This window comes from Schistocerca piceifrons, chromosome 8 (genome assembly GCF_021461385.2).
Source record: "Schistocerca piceifrons isolate TAMUIC-IGC-003096 chromosome 8, iqSchPice1.1, whole genome shotgun sequence".
NCBI classification, from domain to species: Eukaryota; Metazoa; Arthropoda; class Insecta; order Orthoptera; family Acrididae; genus Schistocerca; species Schistocerca piceifrons.
In genome coordinates, this window is record NC_060145.1 from 485,276,047 (window position 1) to 485,299,105 (window position 23,059).

Consider the following 23,059-nt stretch of genomic DNA (forward strand, 5'->3'; position numbering starts at 1 on the left):
CCTGTTCCAGGTAAGCTCCACGCACAAGCTTTGCTCCAAAGTAGAAATTCTGCCTTTTTGCTTGTTCCAGATCTGTGGTACACTCATTATATGTGTCCTTCAGGTAGCACTGATATGTGTTAAATACAACAGCCTGCAATGAGAATGCACAGCATTCAGTAATTTAAGATATTAGTATTATCAATTCATAGCATTACATTTTCTTTTTACTAAAATAGCTTTCAATAATTACATGCATCAGTCACAGTGACTATGAGCACAAAGGTGCTAGTTGATAAAAAGGTAAATAAAAGACACTGAAAAATTTTGGGCAAAGGACAAGTTGAGTTAGAGACAGTTGCTTGTTAATTAAGTGCACAGAGCTTATTTTTGAATGCTTTCTCTTTGCTACTGTAGAGTTTGACTTGTTCCATATCCTCAGAAGTTCTCCTTCAGAAGTTCTCCTTCAGAAGTTCTCCTTCAGAAGTTCTCCTTCAGAAGTTCTCCTTCAGAAGTTCTCCTTCAGAAGTTCTCCTTCAGAAGTTCTCCTTCAGAAGTTCTCCTTCAGAAGTTCTCCTTCAGAAGTTCTCCTTCAGAAGTTCTCCTTCAGAAGTTCTCCTTCAGAAGTTCTCCTTCAGAAGTTCTCCTTCAGAAGTTCTCCTTCAGAAGTTCTCCTTCAGAAGTTCTCCTTCAGAAGTTCTCCTTCAGAAGTTCTCCTTCAGAAGTTCTCCTTCAGAAGTTCTCCTTCAGAAGTTCTCCTTCAGAAGTTCTCCTTCAGAAGTTCTCCTTCAGAAGTTCTCCTTCAGAAGTTCTCCTTCAGAAGTTCTCCTTCAGAAGTTCTCCTTCAGAAGTTCTCCTTCAGAAGTTCTCCTTCAGAAGTTCTCCTTCAGAAGTTCTCCTTCAGAAGTTCTCCTTCAGAAGTTCTCCTTCAGAAGTTCTCCTTCAGAAGTTCTCCTTCAGAAGTTCTCCTTCAGAAGTTCTCCTTCAGAAGTTCTCCTTCAGAAGTTCTCCTTCAGAAGTTCTCCTTCAGAAGTTCTCCTTCAGAAGTTCTCCTTCAGAAGTTCTCCTTCAGAAGTTCTCCTTCAGAAGTTCTCCTTCAGAAGTTCTCCTTCAGAAGTTCTCCTTCAGAAGTTCTCCTTCAGAAGTTCTCCTTCAGAAGTTCTCCTTCAGAAGTTCTCCTTCAGAAGTTCTCCTTCAGAAGTTCTCCTTCAGAAGTTCTCCTTCAGAAGTTCTCCTTCAGAAGTTCTCCTTCAGAAGTTCTCCTTCAGAAGTTCTCCTTCAGAAGTTCTCCTTCAGAAGTTCTCCTTCAGAAGTTCTCCTTCAGAAGTTCTCCTTCAGAAGTTCTCCTTCAGAAGTTCTCCTTCAGAAGTTCTCCTTCAGAAGTTCTCCTTCAGAAGTTCTCCTTCAGAAGTTCTCCTTCAGAAGTTCTCCTTCAGAAGTTCTCCTTCAGAAGTTCTCCTTCAGAAGTTCTCCTTCAGAAGTTCTCCTTCAGAAGTTCTCCTTCAGAAGTTCTCCTTCAGAAGTTCTCCTTCAGAAGTTCTCCTTCAGAAGTTCTCCTTCAGAAGTTCTCCTTCAGAAGTTCTCCTTCAGAAGTTCTCCTTCACAATACAATCTTCACTTGAATGGATGATCAAATGATAACACAATGTTTGTTGTGGCATCCTGTGGCATTTTATGGGGAGGGGAGAGGAAATAAAATATTTATAGACATACATCTGCACCTACAGACATACTCTGCAAGCCACAGAGTGGCACTTGGTGGAAATCTACCCAACTTTCAGTAGCCTACTAAAATTGGAAACACTTTTATAGCAACTGTCCTCCCACATTTATCTTCTTTCCAAGTGAAGACTTCAGACACTATTCACACTTCATAACTACTCCTTCAGTGATTACTATTACAATATTAAACTTCCCAAGAGCATTTACAATTGATTGATTCATTGAATGAATGAATGAACGGTCCTGCGGTGGCGTTCTCACTTCCAGCGCACGGGGACCTGGGTTTGATTCTCGGTGGGGTCAGGAATTCTCCCTGCCTCAAAATGACTGGGTGTTGTGTCATCTTAATCATCATCATCATCATCATCATCATCATCATCATCATCATCATCATCATCATCAACAACAACGAAACTCATTTCCATTATGGTCAGAGGAAGGCAATAGCAAACCACCTCCACTAGGACCTTGCCTAGTCGGCGGTGCGGGTCTCCCGCATCGTCCCCTACGCTCCTGGGAGTGTGGGACCTCATTCATTCATTTACAATTAGAAACTAAAAACCGCAAGAACAGCTTTGAGTGATGAAGTCACAATGTATTTTTAATAGTTATCTTCAAATAAAATTATAGAAGCTTACCTTTTTCTTGTTATATTTTCGCATGAATTCTACAGTGATACGAGAAATTGCAGGTTGAAAGTAAGTCTGCTCAGCATCAATCATTATACGTACATCCAGATCTTGTGCCATCTGAAATTAAAAACACTAATTAAGATTGGGTATTATGCCTCATTATCACCACCACCACCACCACCACCACCACCACCACCACCATTTTTTTCAGCACTTTGAAGGTTTATGTCCCACAGTTCAGTATTCACTGTGCAAAATTCATATTTTAGTTTTCATAGTCTCTCTCTCTCTCTCTCTCTCACACACACACACACACACACGTGAAGAATCTCTGTTTTCATGTAAAAGGCAATCATGGTAATTTTTCCAGCCAATAACATGCTAATTTGATATATAACATTTCAAACATACAAACCTTTGCAAGAGTGTTTACACGACGAATCATGTTTCTAAACATTTCTTCTTCTTTTGAGGTAAGCTGTGTGATGAGCCGAACCATTCGCCCTGTTTTGAGATCTGGCACTCTGAAGGTCTCACTCAGCTGCTGATTTTCGTCTATGATGCCACTCCAAGGAAACAGATGGATCATCCTGAGAAACAAAGATACCATCCAATGGTCATCATTCATTGCTATAAATATTTGTGGTCACTATCCTAAGTTGTGAATTTTTTCTGTTACTGATAAAAATAATTAGAGTTAGTCTTTTGCAACACACTACTATCATGTTCTTTGTTTAACTAACAATATCTTCTAACTGTTTTGGTAACTTTACTGACATGTAAAGAAATATATTGTCAATATTAAGGAGGAACACCAATAGAAATAAATGAATGGATGAGAGAAAACACAGGAATTGATATATCATAGTGAGTGTTATGTAACTGAACAGGAGACTGACTGGCAATATAGCCATGTGGACTCTCAGAAAATACAGAAAGAAATTCCTTTGCTGAATTTATCATTACAAAAAAAGAACTAAATGAATAGCCTGTTGAGATCAGCATCAAGAAACAAGAATGGCATACTGCTGCTTCTTGATGATGGATGCTGCTATCTGAGCTTTGTGTGGTGTCTGTGAACCATTTCTTATGTATTTCTAAATCAGCTACAGATGTTAGCACTTTTTTTTATGTTACATATATTTATCATTTTTAGAAGTCATATTAGGTGGACAGATCTGTAAATAAAATGTGTCTTATGGAAAATAAAGTACGTCCATTGGCCAAACAATGGACGTACACATCGAGAAAGCAATAAACACATAATGAAATAACCTGTTAAGAACATTGCTAAAGATGTGGTGCACCTGTACAAAACATGCAACTCAACTGCTTCTTTTCTAGATCAGTTAAAATACCTAAAATAATAAGATGAAATATTTGCTTTAAAAAATTCAAACAAAGCTAGTAACAGTTGTTATCATCCAGAAAAACAATACTTCGTGTTTTAAATAAAGTAATTCACATTCATGTAAACTTACATTTATATTCCTGGTCCACACAATTTGACAAAAATTAAATTCAATAAAGCAGCATAATTGTAAGCCAATCACATTTGGAATTAGCTGCAACTCACCCCTCCTGGTCATACGTGATCTTGTCGAGGAACTTTTTGACTGGTGCTTCACTCAGCAGACAAGCCTGCTCGAACTTCTTCTCGAGAACTTCGGGTCCGACATGGTGGGAGATAACACTGCCCGTACCACCGACAACGTCCGTCAAATATTGTCGTGTTCGCATTATCACTTCCGACAACTGCAACTGTTCAAAAATTTAAGAGCAACATCATTAGAAGATGAGAAGATCATTCAACTATTATGGATTCTCAATGTATTACTACAGGAAGGCATAGATAATAAATAGGCCCTGTGAAAAACAATAATTTAATCTCTGCTAATAGCATTGGTGTTTGTTGCATCTAAGACTGCTGTGTGATAAGCAAACCTAGAACAGTGAAAACATTGCAGTTCAAATTGCATATGACAACAAAAGTTCAGACTTTCTGTTGTCAAGAATGAATGAGATTTAACTGTAAAAGCAACTTAAGAAGCATATTGGAGACATTTCAAGCTGGCTGTTAGCACCTGAGAGATTGAGAAGAAATTATAAAATATCACAGATATACAAGTGTGTAGCAGGAAAGAACAGTAAGATATGCTCTAAGAAGATGAGAAACTTAGGAGTAAGTGGAACTTCATCTTGACACAAACTTATTATTCCTATATTTTTACCGTTTCAGACAGCTCATTTATTTGAAGTTCAAACCTCATCCTAAATCTGTTACCTGCAACAGCTATCGTTCTCATTTCAGCAAATAGCAAACAGCGTTCATATTCACAATTGATTTTACAAATATTTTTTACAGATTTTGAAAAAGTTTTCTAAGCTAATGCAAGAGACTTTTGTAGGAAAATTTCTAATTTTATCATGGATTAAAACATTATAGTCTGACAAGAGGCTGTTTCCTGAAGAATTACTTACCAAGAGCTGTGGTCTTCCAAGTGCTGTAAGTTTGATAGCACAAAACCCTGTCCCATATGTTGCACCTGCAAAACAATATGTATGTTCAAAAAAGACAGACTGGAGAGCATGGAGTTTTGTTTCCTTGGCACAGATTTTGAAATAGGAATATGCACCACTATTCTTTTAAACGAATTTCAGTGTTACAGTGTAGTTTTACTCTGATAGTAGTTATCATTACTAAATAAGAGAAAGGTTTCTTTTGTTGTTATTTTCACAGTTATTATTTTAGTAGGTCTTCTTACTGATGAATATATTTCAAGGGCATTTTGAAAACATCTTGTAACATAAGATATATAAAAATTTAGGCAGACTCCGTAATTCACAGACCAAGGCTTTGGAAAATTATGAGCAACCACTACAAGAATGATTTATTTTTTTAAAGACTCTAAAGTTTTCCCTAAAGGAATTAGAAAGCTCTTACATTTCAGAGTACAAAATGTGAACCTCAGAAGCACTAGTGTTCCACAGAGAGAGAGAGAGAGAGAGAGAGAGAGAGAGAGAGAGAGAGACTACTTCCTAATGCATAAAGTGAAAAGTGAGTCAGTTTAAACAAACTACTCACAGCCGAGGAACAGAATGAGTGTGATATTATTTGACAGCAAAAAAATTATGAATATGATATATGCAGCAAAATACTTCCAACTGTATCATCAGAGTTGTTTAACCAAATACCTTTTCCTAGCAGCATAATTCCTGTGTTGGAATGAGATATGGCAAACTATCAGCAGGAGGCACAAAACTACCAAATTTGTACATGATCAGTAACCCAAAATTTTAGCACTCCGAGTACAAATGTAACATCTCAACTCTAACATTCACTCAGCATGACTCCACCAATAGGCATAATCCTTAAAACCAAAGTTTTGAATTACTATTCCTTATTAAGCACAAACATTCTGACACTCTTATAATTTTAAAGCTTATACTGAACATTCAGCTACTGCTTAGTATATGCTTTCTTAACAGTTACAATGGGTCACTTTTAAAAATGTGTGTACAACAATTTACAGTTAAGAGCAATGTTTGTGCTTAGTTTCTTGAAGAGTATAAATGTCTCTTCTAGTGGTATTTCCAAAATGGCAGGAACAAATGGCTTATTGCACTCTAGACAAACATAGAACCTCCACTATATAGCATTCAAACAGTCATTAATTTTGGCGAATTCTGATATATTCAAAAGGGTTTAAGCACATAGATGAAGCTTAAAGGTACCAAAAGAACTGCCTTGTAGTGACTAAATATCATGAACGTGAATATTTTTTACAATTCTCTTTCTTGCTTCTGCAAGAAATTTCATTAAAAATGTTTATTTTGATGTGAATAATATCTGAAAATGTTTGAAGAAGCCACCCAACCATAATGAACACAAAAAGCTAATTCAGGGATCAATAAGAGTGTTTTTTATATCAACACAAAAATGCTTCTAGAGTATTCATAGGCTTCAGTTGAAGCAGTTGAATTCTAAAACATAACTAAGTTACAACAGGTCTCCTTCTTGTGAGTAAGTAGACAGTGTCTATACAATAAGGTGATTAAACAGGCAAGTTACTTTCACTCTCAAATGATGACTGAGAAAAATCTCAGTATGGCTGTATGGCAGTAATGACTAGAAAGAGATTCAGTAAATTTCTGTGAATTAAGTGTCATGAACATTCTGTAAATAGTGAATAGTGTCTTTCTTTTATGAACCTAATAACTGTATCACCTTGCACTTTTAGTGTAACAATTAAGATACTAAAAAGTAATTATGATGGTCACAAATTTCCACTTTTACAGTTAACCAAGAAAAATGCTGTTTTCTGAAAATGTAATATTGAGTAGCTACCTATACAGTTAAACATTTCAGTTCATATAACCATAAATCTGCAGTGAAGTAAGAAAGAAGGTTCACCTTTTTATGAGAACACTTTCGTTTTGTTTAACCCCAAACACACTTCACCCCAGTTGTGACACCTCCAGTGGATTTCATCTTAAGTTGTTGAAAGCCACAAGGCACACATAATGTAAAAAAAGAAAGAATGAAAAGAAAAACCCACTGAAGGTGCCACAACCACAGTGAAATATTTTTGTGGACTATACCAAATGAAAAATTGTGTTCTTGCAAGAGGGCAGACACTCCTTAATTTGTTATTTTCTGCAAGCATGGGAAAACAGCTAAAATTTCCATCATCAAAAATCTGAAAAAAGGTACCTCAACTAGTGACAATTATCATATAAAGTAACAAATGTGTGACCAGCAATTAATTCTTGAGCAATATTCACATTCTTGCAGAAAACGTTCTCATATCAGCATTTCAAGAGGATGCTCTTTTCTTTTTAAATATCACAATTTACATTCTTTAGCTCAAAACAGTTTGCTGTCTTGCTAGAAACTGCAGATAATTTCATTAAAAAACTATATCTGAATTCAGGATAATGTACAAGAATGTTTCTCTTGAGAAGAGAAAATATTTAAAATTTTTAAGTCGACAGACTAGCAACTAACATTACACTCGTTATCAGTAACCTACAAAGTATGTCAATCTTTCAATTAAAATCATTACTTTTGATTTTCACTACGTAATAAATAATACATGATAAACTGCCTAATGCAACTGTTTACAGCCAGGAGACATGCAATATGACAAAATATTTTACACCGAGATAAAAACTTAAATGAAGAAATTTCATGCTCACATTTAAGAATCTATTCACAGCAATGGGGTGCTGCTATGACATAAAGAACCAACTTGCATGGTGTGTAACTGTAAAGGATTATTCATAATTCAGTGAGACACGTCAATCCACGATAAGCAGCAGCACAAAAGTCTCAGTTACTTAGAACATGACAGTCCTGTGTCAGAAAGTTTTTAAATATCAAACTGTGGGTAACACCGCCCTGTGATAGATGCTTCAACCAGATTAAGAGGAATTTTATTTTGTCAGTACTAGTTTAGAACAGCAGGGAAGGTAAATCTGCTCTGGTTTGAAACAGAATGTTTGTTTGGAAGTATGATACTCTACTAAAAAAAAAAAAAAAAATAAAAAATAAAAAAAAAAAAAAAAAAAAAAAATCATGGAGACGAGTGCTATTAAGTGAAGTTAAAAACCCATTTAACTTTATTGCAGTGTCACCAGTGGTCGAATTGTTTTTCCTATAGAATTCATTTTATATAGAATTCATTTTATAGACTCAATGCCTTCACTGTTTAGTGAGTTGTCTCCTTTATTACTAAATGCTTTAAATTTTGCCAGAACTGTCTTTGACAGTCTTAAAGTAATAAATCAAGCATATTTGTAAATGGCCTAAATGTTTCCATAAACAACTCTTTGTGGAATGTTTTTACACCTGTACAAAAGAAATGTTCCAAATCACATCATTTACTATGAATACAAAGTAAGATGAACAAAATCGAATAATTTAATGACACTATGACATATTCTACCCAGATACTGGCATTAGTTTTGAGCCATGCAAAGCACATTATCTCATTGTAACTAAATATATAGCACTGCATTCAAGTGCATGAGGACCAAATGTTTGAAATTTGAGCTTTGTGAGACCCCACTAAATGGTGTTAAAGTAAGTGATAAAATGACCACTGATGATTCTTTTAAAACATGCCCTTACTAAGCTATTATACATTTATAATAGTAGGTGTGAACCCAGAAAAGTGAACAAGTATAATGTAACAGTTCTGCTTGTTTGTATCCACTTAAAATAGACTTGTTCTACTTTCAGTGAAAGGCTAAACAACAGTTATCAATACTCTGAACCACATCAAGGATAAACAAACAGTACCTGAAACACACATGAAAACTCAATTAATACCTGTACACTCATTTTGCAGTTAAATTGAACATGTGGAGTGTAACATCCGAAGTTTAACACACACATTTGTCCAAAAAACATTTTGGAAGACTGATTATAGATCCACAATATCACAAATAAATTGACTAGTGGATCTCCTACTCAAGATTGGAACATTTAATAGTGAAATTTTATCATCATTCAATCTGCCTGTAACTATAGTGACCTCATTGTGGCTTTTCTGAATTGCTTTAGCTCATGAAGTTTTGCTCATGACTCACAGAAGAAGTTTGATTATCATCATCTTTTGTTAGAAAAAATGTTAATGTTTTAGATAATATATCCTGCATCTCTGTTATTTAGGCAAAGATTCCATTTAAATTTGTCATATCTGCCATTGCTAAATGTATTCATCCTTGTTTTACAGATACACCTCATCAGAAACAACTAACAGGAAAAAGTATTGATCTTTGGAAACTTCAGCTACAGATACACCTTGTCAGAAACAACTAAAAGGAAAAAGTACTGAACTTTGGAAACTTCAGCATGTATTATCAGTGTTTCATGATTTTGAAAATATGGCAGAGTGCCTCAGGATTTTTAACAAAATACATACAAAATTAAGGACGATTACTGTAAATATGTAAACAGCAAAATTTTGTGCATTATCTATAGAAATATTAGTCATGCTCATGAAAAGTAGGCAGCAAAAAAAAAAAAAAAAAAAAAAAAAAAAAAAATCACAAAACTGGAAAACAATGTATTATTGAAAGATTGAGTACTTTAAGAAACTGACAACTGTTTTGTAAGATAATATTTTTACCTATTTCATACACTCGCAATATCTTCAAAAGCAAATCCTTAGTAAATTTGTCACCAAGTCTGACAGAATAATTATTTAATTTCTTGCAATCAAAATGTTTGAAAGTCAGCTCAAGAAAACTGAAGGTGAAAATAAATTCCACTTATAGTGATCTTGAACTAAACAGATAATTAATAATGGTGTAGCATTGCTGAGATAAATGTAAATCATCAGTGCCACTAAAATGATAATATGTTTCTCCAGAAAACATCTGGAAGCTGGTCTACTATTTCTTCAATAATTAGTTTGCAATCATTGCTTCCCTTTATTTTTTTCACTGAAATAATTTTGTTCAGTAGTTTCACAAACAGGTGTGCATTTTTTTTAAAGATTACAAAACAATTTTCCCCTATTTCTTTTTAGCTCACACAATTTATTTACTTTGTTGCTTTGATGCAGCCCAGCTTCCAGGTATACAACAGTTCAAATTTAGGCATTAACATGGAAGGAGGTTGGCTCCAGAGAAACTATATCCTTATTGGTATTGTTTCTCTCCAGCAGATCAAGGAAACAGATGAGAAACAGTGGAGCAGTAATGGATAAAGAATTAAAACAGTCCAGCCATACAGTATCATACTGCCCTATTTAGGGCTGAAATTGATTACTTTTACTTTATATACACTTTGCTATGCATTTTTTCTCCACTACTGAATGTGCTCAACAATACTCCAACTACTGTACAGTAATGTGGCCATTGTCTTTACACTTAATGCCATACTGATAGTAGACATCAACGAAAGTGCAGCTAAATGCATAACAATTAGGTGATTTAAGGATCAAGTTTTTAAAGAAAAAAATTAAACTAAGACCATACTCTTGCACAGCCATGCTACATTGACAACTGTCTAGGTGGTAGAGATATATCTGTGTAAACTGCTTACTACATTAAGAACACCCACTTTAAAAATTTCTTGAGAGCAATGAGTTATTTTTTAGCATTCAGCAATGATGCATTCATTCCCAACAATGACACAAGTACAAAGTTACATAAAAAGCAATATGCCTGTACCACAGTATCTAGAGGCAAAACAATGTACTCTCTCCTCGCACCAAAAGCATAGATCAGCATCCTTGATTAAATGAACAGACGAAAGAAAAAAATCTTCAGTTGGCTATCAAAAAGAAATTGAGACACAGAATAGCTGACACAGCTTACCTTCAGGTGGTGTCCATAAAATCCTATCATTTCAAAAACTCATAAGAATTCTTAGAGACAGAATTGTGGTTTGTTCTAGAATGTTTACTAGCTATCAAAGTTTGTTACTTTGTCCGTCATTGCAGATTTTACTGTGAGTGCATCAAAATGGTGACAGGCCAGCAGAAAGCACAATGTGTCATCTTATAATTTAGTGGAATAGGACAGTAAAAAATGCAGGGTATGATTCCACATACATCGGAGATTGCGATATAATTGTGCAATGTTTATGTGAAGCTATATACATGCAGAAGTTTAAAGTGTAACACTGCTAGCTTACTGTATCTATGAAAACTAGTTGACTTACTATAAAATTAAACCAGTAGTATTCAACTGTGATCAATTTACAGGAAGACTGTACTACAAGCTAAACAATATGTTAAACCAAATGTAAACACATGCTGATATTATCCTTTGTAGGATTAATGTAGAATTAACATACAAAAGAATAAATGAACAATGGAAAGTACAGAGAGAGAGAGAGAGAGAGAGAGAGAGAGAGAGAGAGAGAGAGAGAGAGAGAGAGATTGTCACTGGTGACTGTGATTATTGTGAGTGTGGGAGCGCACGAGCGAGAGAGTGAACATTTTAACATTTTCCTTCCTTTTCTGAAGGAGGCTTCAGCCAAAAGCTCAGTGTGCTCAGTGTCTTAAAGCTTTTTTGTTATGCCTGTCTGCAATTCAATATGTTAGCTATGAGTAGCATTCTATCCTTTACATAACTATTAATATACGAAAGAGTAAAAGTAGTAACGATAAAGCCCATTGTCAAGATACCAGATTCATGTTAGAACCAAGTTATACTGCAACTGTAAAGAAATTTACAGAAATAATTAAAATATTGTTACTGATGTATAATTTGTGAAATTTCATTATGAAAACCGAAATATTTCAGTATACTAATTATATGGACAATGTAGTCATGATTTCCAAAGTTAAAATCCATAACCAGTTTTATGAAAGCATAAAAATTTTGATTTCGAGTTCAATTATGATCAATTTAAACAATATGTAAAGTGATTATGCAACTGAGGCCTGTGAGAGGCTCAGCAGATGTAAGCGTAAGGCCCATATCAGTTTTATATGTGAAGTGATGCAATAAAAATCTTTAAAGTGTTTCCTATGTTTCAACTACATTATTTATTGGTGAACATATTGCAAAGTGCCTGTCAAAGGATAGATTGAACCCAGATGCTATCTTAAGGTTGAGGAACTATATCAAGAGCGAGTCACACACCTCAACATCTCTGTAATAACAGCATGCTAAGTAACTGAAACGTTTTAATCTGCCACGCAGAATGCAGAGCTGTGACAATAGTACTGTGGAAGTACTGATGCTAGAATGAGGGCACCACTGACAAAAACAAGCCTAATGTGGCAGTTCAAAAACTTTAGATAGGTAGGCAGTGTCAAAGACTTTCCTCAAAGTGGACACCCCCCCCCCCCCTCCCCTTCCCCCAACTGCCCAAATTCCTCGAGTGCTTGTTATCGGATAGCAAGCTCCATTTCTAAGCAGTACCCAGAAGTCTATTCATCGCGCATCTCACAAACTGCAAGAAGTGAGATGAACTCTCCATAAGATGTTACGTAGGTGGTTATCACTTTTTGTATACAAAGTGCAAATGGTCCAAGCATTGCAGCCACACAATTGTCCTCTCCGGTATGCATTCATGTGTTCTGTGTCGGCCTCCACAGAAGTTGACAGTGACTGCCTATTTTCAGATGAAACAATCTTTCACATTTCTCGACAAATGAATCACCACAACATCACGACTTAGGGCTCCAAACACCTACAAGTGGAAGTGAACAGATTCGTGATAGCCCAAAGCTTAGTGTTAGGTGCGGCGTAATGCACAATAGGTCCATTTTTCTTCACAGAGAACACTGTAATGAGAAATGTTTATTGGGCAATACTCAAACAGTTACTGTTGCCACAAATTGGAGTGCTGCAGCCGTCTATTACCTTCCAGCACGATGCTGCACCCCCAAATCGGAGATTGAACACGTGGGGTGTGCCAAATGACATTTCCCAGGAGGTGGTTGCGTTTCGACAGTCCCATCACACGGCTCTCATGCTGTCCTGATTTCACATCATTAGACGTCCTCTTGTGGGGTTTCTGGTGTGTTGCTCACACTGACACAGGGAAAACAGTGATCAAATAATCAATAATTAACTAACCAAGAAGAGACACATCTGCTGTTATCACCATTACAATGACTCACAGTTATAAAGACTCTACTATTATGATTCCACAGTCTGACAAAGTAACACAATTAGAATCTTCACTTATAAGGGAAATAGTCTCAGTCCGATGAAGCTGTCCTCAATAACACCAGTGTAGGAACAGAGAAGTCCATCCCCGATATAGTCCAACTGCAGCAAGGGAAATGATGACGAATGTCAAATACGACAGCACCGGTCCTACAGTGGACTTTGACAGAGTCCTAAGATGACGGGGGGAGCAGCACCCACCCGGAGGCTACAAGAGGCTCTCAGAGCCAGAAGAACTGACTCATGCAGCTCTGGTGTCGACCAATATAGTGGCCTGCAGTGGAATACCTGCACTATTTTCTGGTCACGCGTGTGGTGGGTGCGAATAGGTCCCTAGGAAGTGGTGGCCCCAGCTAGTGCCGGTATGCCATCCAGTTTCCGCCCGTTATTGCGACAGGGCGAGATCGTGACACTGAGGTTTGCAGGGACCAAGTGGGCTGTACACGTGGCCTAGGTGTTAGAAGGGTTGTCGACTGCTTTTGCAAAGATCTCCGGTAGTTGTGCCAATGAATGCTTGGACACAATACCAGAAAATGAAAATTGCTACCCAATGAACACAAATCACGAAGCAATCAGAACTGTCAATGCAGCAATGCTCACCTGCACACTGGCAGGACTCTTATGATGCCTCCGTGTTCTGCAACTGACAAGTGGATCAAACACAAATTCTATCGCAACAGAAAAAAACCTCTGAGAACAGCTATATGTTTTATAACAAACCACAATGCTCTATCTCTAGTAGTTTTTAAGTTATGATTTTTGGAAATAATAGCATGACTGGGCACACTGTACTGCCAAAACACATATATAAAAGTGCTACACTTCCTAGATGTCTTCCTTCAGGGACAAGAGAGGGGCAGGTTATGTGAGGTTAAAAAGGGAGGGCAGCCAATTCGAGATGCTAGGATGGAAGGAACCCGCTCTTGTCCTTGCACCTTGATTCAGCCTTCCTTCCTTTTTTAACCTTGCCTGGCCTATTCTCTTTCTTCCCTGAAGAAACAAAGCTAGGAAGTGCATCACTTTCACTTCTACATGGTGTCCCAAAAAATCACTGATAATGCTGTATGTTGTGCAGAAAGGCACATTGATTGGTTTTAGACACTGGGGGCATCAAAAACTCTGACATGAGCATGCGTTTCACTTTACATCTGTAAGCCCAACCCAAGTAGCATATTATGCTGTCTACAGAACAAATGGGCTTCAAACTACATACTTTTTATGTCAATGCAGAGCGTACATCAGCAGTACTGAGTCTCACTCGAGAGCCAACATGTGCAGCTGTCTGAAGCATTCCATCGCTCCATGGACTCGAGCCATATGGTCCTCTGATGACATCGCAGGTGTGCCGTACGCCATACTCCACATTCTAACCCACAGAAGATAGTTGAGAGGTGTCAGATCTGGTGACTGTGCTGGTCGTGGAGCTGGTCCACTTCCACCAATCCATTAGTGGGAATATGCTACATTGAGCTGATCTGCACCTCAATTTCAAAGTGTACTGGGGCTCCATCAAGTTGCAGCCCCATGTCCACCCGAACATTTAGTAACACTACACCCAATATGGTAAACAAAATATCTCTAATACATGAGAGGTAGATGGGTCCTGTTAGTCTGTTTGGCAGTAGACATGGCCTAATGATACGGGCACCAATTATCCCAGCCCAGATAGTAATACCGAACCTGTGTTGATGGTTTTAAATCACTTGCACATGCGAATTTTTGCTTGCCCAAACGTGCATATTGTGCAAGTTTAACTTTCCATCTCCAGTAAATGTGCATTCATCTGCAAATAGCACTGATCTCGGGAATTGTGGATGGAGTATGCACTGTTGTGAATACTACTGCACAAACTGTACCCATCATGAGTAATCCTCCTCTCGTAATGAGTGTACTTTCTACAGATGGAGCACTGCTCATAGACATGCCGCAAAGCACTTTTCCCCACATGCAGCACCTGTGCCACCTGTCTAGAGTCAGCACATCCTCCTCCAGCTGTAGTGTTCCAGCCGTGTGTGGATGAACTGCATCAGATTTTGGCATCTACCAGAGGACAAACAGTATGCTGGGGATAGTATTAGCAAGTACCAAGCACAAAGTGCTACTACTTTACTGTACAATGGACACAACTCGGGCAGAAAATACCTACATGCAACTTTCTGGCTTCTCCGAAGTCTCTCGATGGCGACAATGTGGAATGATGTGGGTTCATCTGTTTGCAAAATATTCCGTGGACTATCTTGCAGCAGCTCTCCCATTGCAATCTGCTTTGCCATGTGCAAGCACTATGTCAGTCATTTCCCCAGCTGTGTACAGGTACATGTCGCACTGCCGTCAACAATGTCGCAAAGTCTGCAGTAGGATGGGCACAAAGGCTGTGTGAAGGAATGTGTAGCACATGTACAGGAATGTTGTTATGCTCAGGTCTTCCATCCCCTGTACTCAGATGGCTAGAAGGTTGAATATCTTCCGTATTCAAATACCAAACCGAATCAGAACAAACCATAACAACTGTCTGTTCTCAGACTGATGCTCTCCACTGCCCAAGCTGTGCATTTCCAGATACGAGTTCCTCCTTGAAAACTGACCAGTTTTCATTCCCACATAACATACTAAGCATTGTCAGTGATTCCTTGGGACAGCCTGTATGTTTGTGTGTATTGGCAGTATTACACATTTCACCCTCAAATTAAGTATTAGCCAGCAACAGTGTCTCATAATTTATTAGTTTCCCTGATACAATTGAACTATAGAATAAGTAGAGAACATTTTCATACAACAAGTCAGATCAGCTCCAAAAAATTTACTACATCACAATCGCATTTTATTTTTACTTTACAAATGAAAATTTGCAGAAATGTTCATCTTACAATATTCGCAATGTACAATATTCACAAACAGTCGCATTTCATTTGTGGCAAGATCTGTGTGTGTATTGGCAACTTTAGACCTTACATTCTGACACAAAGCGATTTAATCCAAGATACAACAATTAAACTCTTTGGTTTAATTGCTGGACCTGATCTCAGACTGGTTGAAAGAGAAATGAGGAGACAGAAATTTTCTTGAGTCTGCAGATTAACTTTACTTTTTTTGTATGTATCTCCAGTATTTCATACATATCAAATGGAGATACTTTCACGCCAAAAAAAGGAGAAACCCATTTAATTTGATGTGTAAGTGGACCATACTTCATGACCCGCAGTCAGAATGACCAGTCTGGAGTCTCTCCATATGGAATTGTATTGTAGGCATAATGAAAACAGTAAGTAGTGTTTTAATTTTTTACATTTTGAAACAATAAGTAAAATTTTATGGACACAGACCTAGAATCAGGAGATTTATAATTCAAATGATTCAGTTTAAGCCATTCTTATGCCAAATGTTAAAAGTTAATGTGCTGAGAACGTAATCTTTCATTAGCAACAAAAGAAATGAAGATGCTGATCCACAATACTACAGTGCAGAAGCTATGCTGTGGCACCTGTATATGGTGAACTGTTCAGCAACTCTTTATCCAATGCCTTACCAACACTGTCTTCATCAGCATCACACAGTGGGAAAGGGCTGCTGGATCGGAGGGATTTCTGCAATTTAGTGATCCGATCGGACTCTGTGGACAGGATGGGGAAAGGATGGGACTTTCAACAAAGTACAACCTTCTCAGTTGTTAAGAAACACACAGATAAATACGATAATCTCTATTATTTTTGTCTCACTAAATCACAAGAGAAGAAGGAGTCCCCTTCCAGAAGGTATGCTTGCAACTAATTCCAAAGCTGCTGTACCACTTAACGTGTGAGACAGCAAATTTACTACAAACAATTCCTGAATCACATAATTCTGCATGTGTACACTGAAATGTTTGTTAAAGAAATTGGAGTACTGATAAAAAGGTGAAATAATATTTATTTTTTGACTGCTACCATAGATGAAAAACACATGAATAAACACAGTGCAGTTAAGTAAACAATGAACTATTCTGTTCTCAAGTACTGTAACTGACATACTATGGCATAATATCTAAAATTTAAAAAGGGGAAAAAATTATACTCATAGCACAATGAAGAAAGAAAATACAATTACGAAGGTAGGTGCTCACCTATGAGATTATCATATTTATCCGTATTAGAAGATTACAAGCTCATTAAAAATTTTATACATACATATCACAGTTAAGTTCTTTCCACATACCAAACCTTTCTTAAGACATCATGGGGACACTTTTATAAGGGGATTACACTACTGAGCAAGGAGACCGTCTTTTGAGATTCCCGGTCTGAAGACAGGATGGCAAGTGTACTGCATCAGTGCTGTTGGGGAACTGAGAGGGGGTTGCAAAGTTTGTTTGCATGAGACAGAGATTTCTCGTTTGTGAAAGCGATAATGTGATGGATCCTCTTCATGAACTCACGACGGTTTATCGGGTCTCTTCTGTAAAAGAGTTTTAGTGTCACACACACACAAAATATGCAGTCTAGTACAACCCTCCTAGGCAGAAATTCAGTGGGAGGTACTCTATACAGAGACATTCCACAGAATGTGCCCAGAGTGCAGATACAGAGGAGATTGACATAATTAATTATTGTATCCCACAAATCAAGGAAAATAATGCTTCCTTATCAGAGAGATACTGTAAAGATGGCTTTTAAATTTCTCTCTTCTTGCTGCAATCTGGGCACATTCCATTTTCAGGTCTATGAACTGACCAAAGTAAATTTTAACTACATATAACATGAATATGCACTACAAGCCAGCACTGCCATGGAACAGAACTTACAAGTGCCATGTGTGTCCCACATATAATCTGAGTAGTATCACAAATCACGCAGTTGGCCATGTGGGTGGTGCCCAGTTCTACTGAATCACATCTGTGACTATCATCAATCCACATTGTTGTCTCAATATCACAAAAGAAAATAAATATATGGCCTTAGTTTCTCCTGGCGTATACAATGCTCAAATAATTTACGGGAATGCAGCCATGTAATGACGTCAACCACTGCCAATATTTTAAATGGAGCACACCATTGAAAATAGCACGGTGTGCTCCTGTCCGAACATCAGCAGTTTTCGACAATGTCGCCCAGCTGCATTCCCATAAAATATTTGAAAATAAATATATTTTGCGGCAAGTCAGTTCTGACACACAATAGTGCTAGCTCTTTTTTCTCATTGAGACACACAAACAATACAGCTAAACATACCTAAGGAGTGGGCAGCACCACACACACACACACACACACACACACACACACACACACAGCAACTATTCCAGTGATACCAGTATTCCAGTATTACTTACCTGGTGACAAAGTTTATTTGCCATTAAAGAGGATTCAGGTGTCCTACAGCTCCAACAGACAGACACAGTTAAACAGTCAAGGAGACAAAGCAATATGGATTTGGAAGACTAATTTTGGATAAAAAAGGATTCTACTCCAGCATGAACTGGACATTTGTCTGTACCAGTCCTGCTCTAAAGCCATGTGCAATTACCTAAATGATGAGAGTGAACAGCTTTTTGAATCACATACACACAAGAAATAAGCACAGAAGTGATATCCTGCTTCTAATTAACTGATACAACAAGCAGTTTATATGCCAAACATTTTGTTTTTCTGTGGGCTTTTCAGAAAGAACATCTTTTCTTCTAACTACAGCATAGTATAGACATATGAAAATTATTCACATCACGTGACACCAACATGCAATCCACTGTTACTGTTAAACAGCTAAATGAGCCTAACTGCGGGAATTTAAAAAAAATCTGCATTGCACACTGATAGCGCAACTCCGTGTAAAAATAACAAGACACAAACGACAGTGGCATATTTGAAAAGAAAAGTTTAACAAAATAACACTTCTGTGAGAAGGACAGTTGCTACTCACCATATAGCAGAGAAGCTGAGTTGCAGATAGGCACAACAAAAAGACTGGCAGACTGACTACTGAAGCTAGTCTGGTTTCAGTAGCCATAGTGTGTTGTCGTGTGTGTGAGATATCTGAGAGAGAGAGAGAAGAGAGAGAGAGAGAGAGAGAGAGAGAGAGAGAGAGAGAGAGAGTGTGTGTGTGTGTGTGTGTGTGTGTGTGTGTGTGTGGTCTATTTCCAGCAAAGGCCTAGTTGGCCAAAATCTCACTTTCTGAGAGTCTTTGTTGAGCCTCTCTCCAACTCAGCATCTCTCTTATATGGTGAGTAGCAACTACCCTTTTCATAATATTTTTACATTCCATCCTGGATTTTCCATTCTTTGAGAATGACATTTCTTTCTGCTTGGCTAGTCACTTTTGTGAACATATTAACATGGTTTCAAGAAAGTCACCTTCCCTTTTTCCATTTTTCTGCTATCAGCCATGTGTACAGAGAACCAAGCAACAGTACCCAAATACAAGAAGAGATTATTGCAGTTTCATTATCAGACTTACTGAGCGAAGGTTGGGGAGGAAAGTGCAGCTCCGTAGAGGAAAGAAATTAGCATTACTGAAGATGAGTGGAGAGGCAATGTTTTAGTTCACACCTCCAGAGTATTAACGTACCTTAATTGGAAACAAAATCTAAGTACACTGAGTAGGGAAACAGGTGCGCATCTTCTGTCTGATGTCCTGCAGCAGGTTCAGTAATGAGGTATTGTATATCAGCACTTTCATCAATAATTCTGTGGCCATTCTTCATGGGGGTCACGCCACTGTAAAATGCTGAACTAAATATACAGCTCAGCTGAATAATAGGGGTACAAAGATTTCATTTAAATTATGTGATAAATTATGGAATAAATGCAGGTTAGTCAATTTTTGTTTCATATGTAATGCAAAACCTCTATACATTTGAATGTGACCAAACTGGAGGAGCAGGAGTGGGGTAGGGGGAGGGGGGGGCAGCATGGGAGAGCTAATGATTTAGAAGAAGACCAAATGCTAGTAATTTCAGATCAAAATGATTCATTCAAAAATCCAGAAGAATTTGACCAGTGACTGATGTTGACTGCACTCTAATTTTGATTAATAACTGATATATATCTAAAAACAAAGATGATGTGACTTACCAAATGAAAGTGCTGGCAGGTCGACAGACACACAAACAAACACAAACATACACACAAAATTCAAGCTTTCGCAACAAACTGTTGCCTCATCAGGAAAGAGGGAAGGAGAGGGGAAGACGAAAGGAAGTGGGTTTTAAAGGAGAGGGTAAGGAGTCATTCCAATCCCGGGAGCGGAAAGACTTACCTTAGGGGGAAAAAAGGACAGGTATACACTCGCACACACGCACATATCCATCCACACATACAGACACAAGCAGACATATTTAAAGACAAAGAGTTTGGGCAGAGATGTCAGTCGAGGCAGAAGTGTAGAGGCAAAGAAGTTGTTGAAAGACAGGTGAGGTATGAGTGGCGGCAACTTGAAATTAGCGGAGATTGAGGCCTGGCGGATGACGAGAAGAGAGGATATACTGAAGGGCAAGTTCCCATCTCCGGAGTTCGGATAGGTTGGTGTTGGTGGGAAGTATCCAGATAACCCGGACGGTGTAACACTGTGCCAAGATGTGCTGGCCGTGCACCAAGGCATGTTTAGCCACAGGGTGATCCTCATTACCAACAAACACTGTCTGCCTGTGTCCATTCATGCGAATGGACAGTTTGTTGCTGGTCATTCCCACATAGAATGCGTCACAGTGTAGGCAGGTCAGTTGGTAGATCACGTGGGTGCTTTCACACGTGGCTCTGCCTTTGATCGTGTACACCTTCCGGGTTACAGGACTGGAGTAGGTGGTGGTGGGAGGGTGCATGGGACAGGTTTTACACCGGGGGCGGTTACAAGGGTAGGAGCCAGAGGGTAGGGAAGGCGGTTTGGGGATTTCATAGGGATGAACTAAGAGGTTACGAAGGTTAGGTGGACGGCGGAAAGACACTCTTGGTGGAGTGGGGAGGATTTCATGAAGGATGGATCTCATTTCTGGGCAGGATTTTAGGAAGTCGTATCCCTGCTGGAGAGCCACATTCAAAATCTGATCCAGTCCCGGAAAGTATCCTGTCACAAGTGGGGCACTTTTGTGGTTCTTCTGTGGGAGGTTCTGGGTTTGAGAGGATGAGGAAGTTGCTCTGGTTATTTGCTTCTGTACCAGGTCGGGAGGGTAGTTGCGGGATGCGAAAGCTGTTGTCAGGTTGTTGGTGTAATGCTTCAGGGATTCCGGACTGGAGCAGATTCGTTTGCCACGAAGACCTAGGCTGTAGGGAAGGGACCGTTTGATGTGGAATGGGTGGCAGCTGTCGTAATGGAGGTACTGTTGCTTGTTGGTGGGTTTGATGTGGACGGACGTGTGAAGCTGGCCATTGGACAGGTGGAGGTCAACATCAAGGAAAGTGGCATGCCACTTCCTTATACACAAATATCCCGCACGTCCAGGGCCTCGCTGCAATGGAGCACTTCCTTTCACGCCGATCACCTGCCACCCTACCCAAAACCTCTTTCCTCATTACCTAGCCAGCTTCATCCTGACCCACAACTTCTTCACTTTTGAAGGCCAGACATACCAGCAATTAAAGGGAACAGCCATGGGTACCAGGATGGCCCCTTCGTACGCCAACCTATTCATGGGTCGCTTAGAGGAAGCCTTCTTGGTTACCCAGGCCTGCCAACCCAAAGTTTGGTACAGATTTATTGATGACATCTTCATGATCTGGACTCACAGTGAAGAAGAACTCCAGAATTTCCTCTCCAACCTCAACTCCTTTGGTTCCATCAGATTCACCTGGTGCCAAATCCCATGCCACTTTCCTTGATGTTGACCTCCACCTGTCCAATGGCCAGCTTCACACGTCCGTCCACATCAAACCCACCAACAAGCAACAGTACCTCCATTACGACAGCTGCCACCCATTCCACATCAAACGGTCCCTTCCCTACAGCCTAGGTCTTCGTGGCAAACGAATCTGCTCCAGTCCGGAATCCCTGAAGCATTACACCAACAACCTGACAACAGCTTTCGCATCCCGCAACTACCCTCCCGACCTGGTACAGAAGCAAATAACCAGAGCAACTTCCTCATCCTCTCAAACCCAGAACCTCCCACAGAAGAACCACAAAAGTGCCCCACTTGTGACAGGATACTTTCCGGGACTGGATCAGATTTTGAATGTGGCTCTCCAGCAGGGATACGACTTCCTAAAATCCTGCCCAGAAATGAGATCCATCCTTCATGAAATCCTCCCCACTCCACCAAGAGTGTCTTTCCGCCGTCCACCTAACCTTCGTAACCTCTTAGTTCATCCCTATGAAATCCCCAAACCGCCTTCCCTACCCTCTGGCTCCTACCCTTGTAACCGCCCCCGGTGTAAAACCTGTCCCATGCACCCTCCCACCACCACCTACTCCAGTCCTGTAACCCGGAAGGTGTACACGATCAAAGGCAGAGCCACGTGTGAAAGCACCCACGTGATCTACCAACTGACCTGCCTACACTGTGACGCATTCTATGTGGGAATGACCAGCAACAAACTGTCCATTCGCATGAATGGACACAGGCAGACAGTGTTTGTTGGTAATGAGGATCACCCTGTGGCTAAACATGCCTTGGTGCACGGCCAGCACATCTTGGCACAGTGTTACACCGTCCGGGTTATCTGGATACTTCCCACCAACACCAACCTATCCGAACTCCGGAGATGGGAACTTGCCCTTCAGTATATCCTCTCTTCTCGTCATCCGCCAGGCCTCAATCTCCGCTAATTTCAAGTTGCCGCCACTCATACCTCACCTGCCTTTCAACAACTTCTTTGCCTCTACACTTCTGCCTCGACTGACATCTCTGCCCAAACTCTTTGTCTTTAAATATGTCTGCTTGTGTCTGTATGTGTGGATGGATATGTGCGTGTGTGCGAGTGTATACCTGTCCTTTTTTCCCCCTAAGGTAAGTCTTTCCGCTCCCGGGATTGGAATGACTCCTTACCCTCTCCTTTAAAACCCACTTCCTTTCGTCTTCCCCTCTCCTTCCCTCTTTCCTGATGAGGCAACAGTTTGTTGCGAAAGCTTGAATTTTGTGTGTATGTTTGTGTTTGTTTGTGTGTCTGTCGACCTGCCAGCACTTT

At 39.2% G+C, this 23,059-nt stretch overlaps 1 protein-coding gene and 1 long non-coding RNA gene across 3 annotated transcripts in view; one reads left to right on the top strand and one right to left on the bottom strand.

Moving 5' to 3' along the window:
- Nucleotides 1-9,180, top strand: part of LOC124711846 — an 86,736-nt gene extending 77,556 nt beyond the window's left edge. Inside the window, exon 2 of the long non-coding RNA XR_007005533.1 lies at nt 9,074-9,180. This is a non-coding gene — a long non-coding RNA (uncharacterized LOC124711846). The remainder of the gene's footprint in view (nt 1-9,073) is intronic.
- LOC124711845 (proline dehydrogenase 1, mitochondrial-like) overlaps nt 1-23,059 on the bottom strand; it is a 282,355-nt gene that overhangs the window by 24,202 nt on the left and 235,094 nt on the right. For both annotated transcript variants that reach the window (XM_047242072.1, XM_047242071.1), the window contains 5 exons: nt 4,815-4,879; nt 3,910-4,094; nt 2,749-2,923; nt 2,340-2,450; nt 2-133 (listed from right to left, as the gene is read on the bottom strand). In XM_047242072.1, coding sequence (XP_047098028.1) covers nt 2-133; nt 2,340-2,450; nt 2,749-2,923; nt 3,910-4,094; nt 4,815-4,879 — 668 coding nt within the window. The remainder of the gene's footprint in view (nt 1; nt 134-2,339; nt 2,451-2,748; nt 2,924-3,909; nt 4,095-4,814; nt 4,880-23,059) is intronic.